The sequence below is a fragment of the Garra rufa genome, chromosome 4 (assembly GCF_049309525.1).
Source record: "Garra rufa chromosome 4, GarRuf1.0, whole genome shotgun sequence".
In the NCBI taxonomy this organism is placed as follows: Eukaryota; Metazoa; Chordata; class Actinopteri; order Cypriniformes; family Cyprinidae; genus Garra; species Garra rufa.
In genome coordinates this window covers 21,228,501-21,235,898 of record NC_133364.1, presented here as the reverse complement: position 1 = coordinate 21,235,898, position 7,398 = coordinate 21,228,501, and the positions used below count along the sequence as shown (strand labels likewise).

General features: G+C 34.7%; 1 protein-coding gene across 1 annotated transcript in view; it reads left to right on the top strand.

Annotated features, from left to right (window-relative positions):
* Positions 1 to 7,398, top strand: part of cacna2d1a (calcium channel, voltage-dependent, alpha 2/delta subunit 1a) — a 150,021-nt gene that overhangs the window by 120,951 nt on the left and 21,672 nt on the right. The window contains exons 25-28 of the mRNA XM_073838849.1: positions 3,369 to 3,450; positions 5,848 to 5,913; positions 6,012 to 6,121; positions 6,204 to 6,275. Coding sequence (XP_073694950.1) covers positions 3,369 to 3,450; positions 5,848 to 5,913; positions 6,012 to 6,121; positions 6,204 to 6,275 — 330 coding nt within the window. The remainder of the gene's footprint in view (positions 1 to 3,368; positions 3,451 to 5,847; positions 5,914 to 6,011; positions 6,122 to 6,203; positions 6,276 to 7,398) is intronic.

Genomic DNA, 7,398 nt, shown 5'->3' with positions numbered 1-7,398 from the left:
TACTGTAAACCTATCAAAATGTAATTTTTGATAAGTAATATGCATTGTTAAGAACTTAATTTGGACAACTTTAAAGGTGATTTTCTCAGTATTTTGATTTTTTTGCATCCTCAGATTCCAGATCTTCAAATAGATGTATCTCGGCCAAATATTGTCCTATCCTAACAAACTATACACAATAGAAAGCTTATTTATTGAGCTTTCATATGATGTATATATCTCAGTTTTGTCAAATTTAACCTTATGGTTTTGTGGTCCAGGGTCACATTTTAGATTTTTTTTGGCCAGAAAATAAATATCTGTATTTTATTTTAGTAATAATAAAGAAATAAAATACAAAATTTTATATATATTTTTTTCCTGGCAAAAAAAAAATAAAAAAAAAAAATAAAAAAAAAATATATATATATATATATTAGGGCTGTCAAAAATAACGCGTTAACGGCGTTAATTATTTTGTTGTTGTTAATTACGTCAAATTTTTTAACGCATTTAACGCATGCGCAGTGTGATGAATTATTTGTCAGGATTGGGGAGCTAGAGGCGAGATGGAGCAAGGTGAGCCTATGGACGGATTCAAATATAAAAAGAATGATGATGGTACAGTTAACAAGTACAAGCCTGGGCGACAGCCCCTCTGCAACTGGAGTGGTTAGCCAAGCTTAGGCCCGGTTCTACTGGGGTAGACGGTGCTATATAGCCTACCCTCAAACGAAAGCAAAGCAATTGAAGATCTGACAAACAATCCAAAGTTGTTCATCTCCTGACTAAGTGTAGATGCGATGTAAATAAAATATTCATTGTGTAGTTTAGAAAGCTTTATTGATTATATCGGAACGTTGTGAGATCTCTATGAACTAGATTTGTGACGCTTTTAGTGATAATAAAGGGAGCGCGCTTTGCACTTTCCATGCCATAATCCAATCAGAATTTGTATGAAACTTTAGTTTTTCTTATGTTTTGGGAATTACATCTGTACGTCGTACAATTACGTTCATTCTCGAAAGAGCGGTGACTGACACAGTGACAGAGTGGAGAGTGGAAGATACATAAAGCCGCTTTGCAGGTCATCGAGGCACCAGCTCAATCAATTGCATTTTTTCAGTAGAAGCAATTTAAAATTATCCGTCATTTTTGCTCACAAAGGAAAAAGTAATACACCAAAAAACGTTGCAGTGTTATAAAATAAAGAAAACAAAAATGATGCGCTTTCTGTCGTCTCGTTCTTGAACAGGAGTACTTAACAAAAATAAAGCTAAATGCATGCCTCACAGACATGATAAACATATCTATAGAAAGCTTTAAATTATTACTTAACGAAATAAAACAAATCGAAAACAAAAACTTGTTTAATATGTAATCCTTAATGATACATTTCTCTCTCAAGGCGCGTCCAAAAATTAGATTTCAGGATCTTTGCGACATTGACTCACATTGAATACACTTTATTAATAAATAATTCAGATATGTCCTTACTCTTTCCCCGACACATTTATTATTTATTTTTGCCGGTATTTTGTGGCAAGTTTCAGCCTACTGCGTGCGATTGAACGCGGATCTCTTCCAGTTGCGCCATCCGAGCCGTTATCCGTTGTCGAAAGTAAAAGCGAAAGTCTTGTGCTGTTTCCACCAGCGCGACATAACTGATGAATGTCTAAAATATAAAAAATAAGGAGTAGCCTAAAACAGGCTCGAGGCGGGCCCTGACATAATATGAAGATATGAAAATTATGTATCTGTGTCCTGTTATTTATATTTTGGTATGCATTTCAGACAAAAAAAAATTGTTAGGATTCAGGTGTCGTTGCAAATAGTGATTAATCATGATTAATCCACTGAAAAGTCTGATTAATCTGATTAAAAATTTTAATCATTTGACAGCCCTAATATATATATGTGTGTGTATATGTGTGTGTATTTCTTATTCAGTAAAACTTAAATTATGCATTATATAAAAAAAAATCTATATTTTAATTCAATAATAAGGCCGAATTAAATAAAGTTAGACAGCCAGAGAATGTTAGCTATAAAAAAATATAAGTTCTTGCATAGGGAAAAAGCTTTTATTCACGATCACACTACTTCTGCCGTGTTTAAAAACACCCGTCCACATCAAAAGCACTCCTCATACACCTTTTCTTGATTAAATTAGGGGCTTTGTGTATTTCAGTTTGAATCTAATTATAATTATTGTTCTCTTGTTGACCATGTTAATGCTAAGTAAACCTCCTCCCTTTGCCCCCGCACACAGACACCCCCATTCCCCTCACCTTCCTCTCCGCAGGCCGCTTTGATCTCATCAGGATCAGTTGGTGCTGCGGTAATCACTTGGTTTGGTGCACATGTGTTGAATGTGTAGGTTTGGCTGTAATACTTTATACCTATGAGCCCACCTCCCCCAATTGTGCACCAATTACCCCGTGTGAAAGAGGAAAAGCAGGACATGTCACAGAAAAAAAAAAAGAAGAGAGAGGATGTGGATACATTGGTGGGGTCTCGAATTAAATTAAATTAATACATTTAATGTAATGTAATTGATTTAAGCAACAAAACAAAAATTTACTTACATTAACAGACAATAATTTTCTCATTGGCTTATGCTGTTGTCTGTTTTCTCACTTAAAGAATAAAGCTTCCTCATGAGCATAGACAATAAAATTTTGTAACCGGCAAAACATAGCACTGTAAACGCTCATTTTTGTGGCTATTTGTCACAGAGGCCTGGTATTTTAAGTCCATGATTTCCTCACTGTCAAACACAGGCAGATCAGTTGAATTGTGTTCTTGCACTGCTCTCAATCAGGTCCTAATGAAAAGCATGCAGCGTGCAGAGGGGGGCGGAATAAAGTTGTACACCAGCTGCTCTTTCTGAAGTGTGTGTGTGTTTTGTCATAAAGCCTTTGCGGTAATGAACTGCAGTGCGATGTTATAAAACACTCTAACGTTTTGAACGCGCCAAAAAAACGAAAAACCTTTGAACACTTACTGCCGTTTCATACAGCCGAAGAATACAATCGTGTTTCACGTCTCGGAAAATTAATCTGCGTGTTACTTTCCCGACATGTCTCTCCGCCTCGTTTTTTGCGTCGCTGTCTCGCTCTCTTTTTATGAAGTTCTACTTCTTTATGACTTTGGCATCGGTTGCCTCAAAGGTCAGAATGTGGAGCCTGTTCTTACTCATGACCAACAGGTGTTTATGCATTTATCAAGTCAAAGGTGAAGCTTATAATGACGTAAAGCTTTGTTCTGTGCCTATTGATCTTCCATTAGATTTTGCTCCTGTTGTGTGAGAGTCATTTTGATACTTGTCATGTTAAAGCGATGGTGAGATGTTGATGGAAGCCAATTTTTTTTGTATGGTTCCTCAGGTAATATGGAGTTGATAAACAGACTGCTGCTGGATGCTGGCATCACCGCTGAACTGGCCAAACTCTGGAACGAACAGGGGCTGTGAGTTGCACTGAATTATAATTGCAAAACACACAATGCCAAGTGAATTTAACCTGCATGAATGTCTGTCTTTGATGGAGCACAAAAGATGATGTTTTGAACTATCTTCATGCTGCTTTTTCCAATCAATGGAAGCATATAGGCTGTCAAGTATGGAAGCCTGTATCCGCCACTGAATAAAAAATAAAAGAATGTAATTGCAACATTTTGTATCTCACAATTTTTACAATTGTGAGTTTGTTTCGCAATTCTGAGAAAAAAATTAGAATTGTGAGTTTATATCTCAGATTTTTCTCAGAATTGAGGGATTACAGTATATCTTGCAATTCTGACTTTATAACAAGCAACTGCGAGTTAAGTCAGGATTGTTAGATGTAAACTCGCAATTCTGCTATCTGTTTTTTCCCCCTGAAAATTGGACTTTATACCTCACAGTTGCATGTTTATATCTCACAATTCTGAGAAAAAAGTTTGAACTGTGAGAAAGAAGTCAGAATTGTCAGATATAAACTCGCAATTGTGAGAAAAAAAAGTCAGAATTGCAAGATATAAATTTGCAATTGCGAGAAAAAAGTCAGAATTGCAAGATGGAAGCTCGCATTTGTGAGAAAGTCAAAATTCCGAGAAAAAAGTCAGAATAGTAAGAAAAAAAACTTGCAATTGCGAGAAAAAGTCAGAATTGCGAGATACAACTTGCATTTGTAAGAAAAACAGTCAGAAATGCAAGAAAAAAAATCTGCTTTGTGAGATATAACCTCACAATTGCTAGAAAAATGTCAGAATTGAAAGAGAATTTGTGAGCATTTGTGAGAAAAAGTCAGAATTGCGAGATACAAACTCACATTTACAAGGAAAAACAGTAAGAATTGTGAGATATAAACTGGCAATTGTGAGAAAAAGTCAGAATTGTGAGTTACAAACTTGCATTTACAAGGAAAAACTGTAAGAATTGTGAGGGGGAAAAAAGTCAAAATTAAGAGATATAAACTCGCAATTCCAAGAAAAAAAGAATTGCAAGATACAAACTTGCATTTACAAAGAAAAACAGTAAGAATTGTGAGAGAAACTTGGAATTGCAAGAAAAAAAGTCAGAATTACGAGATACAACTCGCATTTGTGAGAAAATGTCAGAATTGCAAGATATAAACTTGCATTTGTAGGAAAAAAGTTAGAATTATTAGAAAAAAAGTTAGAATTGTGAGATTTAAACTTGCAATTGCAAGAAAAAAATAATTGCAAGAGACGAACTCACATTTACAAGGAAAAACAGAAAAAACTCAGAACTGTCAGATATAACCTCGCAATTTTGAGAAAAAGTCAGAATTGTTAGTTACAAACTTGCATTTACGAGAAAAAAACAGTAAGAATTGCGAAAAGATTCAAAATTGTGAGATATAAACTTGCAATTGAGAGAAAAAAGTCAGAATTGCGAGATACAAACCTGCATTTACGAGGAACACAGTAAGAATTGCGAGGAAAGAAAATCTTGTGAGATATAAACTCGCAGTCATTATCTCACAATAGTACATTTATATCATGCAATTCTGACATCTAAACTCACAATTCAGACTTTTTTTCACAGAATTTGTAATTGTGAGATATAAACAACTGCGAGATCTAAACACTCAATTCTAAGAAAAAAGTCAGAATTGTTAGATATAAACTTGCATTTTTAGGAAAAAGTAAGAATTATGAGTTTTTATCTAGCGATTCTGACTTTATTCCTCACAATTGTATATTTATATCATGCAATTCTGAGAAAAAAAGAATTTGCAAGAAAAAGTCAGAATTGTGAAATATATACTCGCAGTTGCGAGAAAAAGGTTTTCTAGAATTGCTAGATATAAAGGCAGAATTGTGAGAAAAAGTCAGAATTGCTAGGAAAAAAGGCAGAATTGTGAGATATAAACTTGCAGTTGTGAGGAAAAAAGTCAGTATCTCACAATAGTACATTTATATCATGCAATTCTGAGAACAAAAAGTCGGAACTGCGAGATATAAACTCGCAATTGTGAGAGAAAAAGGTCAGAATTTGGAGATAAAAACTCGCATTTGCCAAAAAAAAAGTCAGAATTGCGAGTTTATATCATGCAATTCTGAAAAAAAAAAGTCAGAATTGTGAGAAGTCTCAATAACATCTTTTTATTTTGTGCCGGAAACGGGCTTCCATAGTCAAGTTTAAAAAAAGAGCATCATATGTATGCTATATTGTCCTTTTAGACTTTTGAACACTGAATGTGTCATGCATGCAGCATGAACATTCTCCTAAGCATCTCCTTTTGTTTTCCACAGAGGAAAGATCACATAAGGAGCATAAATGATAAATGATGATGGAATGTTTCCGTAAACTTCATCTATTTTTAGAGCACTTTTATCAGTCTAGTTTGTGGTTTTCAGGAATGAGAGAATCAAGGCTAAGTTTGTGGCAACGGACGGCGGTGTCACTAGAGTCTATCCTGCGAGGTACTATTATATTTTAAAGCTTTAGAGAAGGAATACCAGGCAGGCCTATGGGATGTAGACTAAAATTATCACTCTGTGTGTGTATATGTGTTCTGCAGTGCTGGTTCAGAATGGACCGAAGAGGCAGAAACATACAAGTCTAGTTTCTACAAGAGAAGTCTGGACAATGATGTTTATGTAGTTACAGCAGCAACATATGCAATGAACAGTAAGTATGTGTTTGTGATTATTATACAGTAATATCTTTTCCCTTTTGGATTAATGGATATTTTCTATCCTCTTTTTATCAGCATCTCAAGATTCAGTTTTAGTGAGCAGAGCCATGGACCTGAGAGTTGATGAATTTAGCCTAAAACCAGCAGGTAAGAATCTGTTGTCGTAGTTTTAATGTGATGAGTGTGTCTACTTTCTTCTGCCACGGATTCAAATCTCAAATTGACAGTTTAACAACTAAGCCGAAGGCTCTGTTACTAATTTAAAAATGTCACTTTAGAGCTAGTAATGAAAAAACACTGAGTTGCTTCATTAAAAGCTTATTGTAATAATGTATTAAAAACTCACTGTATTATATAAAGTCGAGTGTTTTGAGAAAGAGATGGACTGAGCGAGTGTGATTACCTGCATGTGATACAGCATTCATTCGTCAGCTCAATCTTATGTTCACAATAAAACATTAGTTTGAATAACCGCTGAGAATATCTTTGTCGCACTACCCTTTAATCTGTTAAGCTGTTTAGTGTATTTGTTTGCTGCGTCATACAAGGTGTTGTTGAAAGTAAAAATAACGTCCTTGTTAAAACCGCGTTCAGTTGCTTTCAATATAAAAGTCTTTACTACTGATTTACTTATAAAACAGTCTCTTATCGCCATCTAATGGTGGAAAAATGTAACTAAAATCACCATCATGAACACACACACACTATTTACCAATACTAAATACTATTAGTAAATGGTCCTGGAAATAGTATTTATTTAATAAACAACAACGGCATCATGAAAGTTAAATTCAGTCAAAAGTACAAAAGCAGCGCTCTGATATACTGCATGAAAGTTACATAAAATATAACATGATTTTTTTCCTTAGCCAAAACGAATTGCTCTGGAACAAATAATAGTTTAATAAGACCAAAGACTGCCCGTTAGATTTACCCAAAACGAATTACATCTTATGTTTAACCACTATAGAGACATCAGAGCCAGTGGCAAATATCAGAAGAACTGGCTGAGGTAAAGCTGCTCTCGGTGGGTTCATGAGTGCTGAACAGCCACTGACAGCCTGGAGCTCACATCTCTGAAAACTATGAAGCAAATGTTAAAAATAAACATTATATTTATTAACAAACCACATATTTAAAGTCTATTCTCACCTTAAAAAACTCTTAGAACTACATTCCATGACACAAAAACAGTATTATTTATAAAATTATAGTGGATTTCGGCATCCGTCATGACATTCGTTTTAAGAAATACCGCAAACGGAGTGAT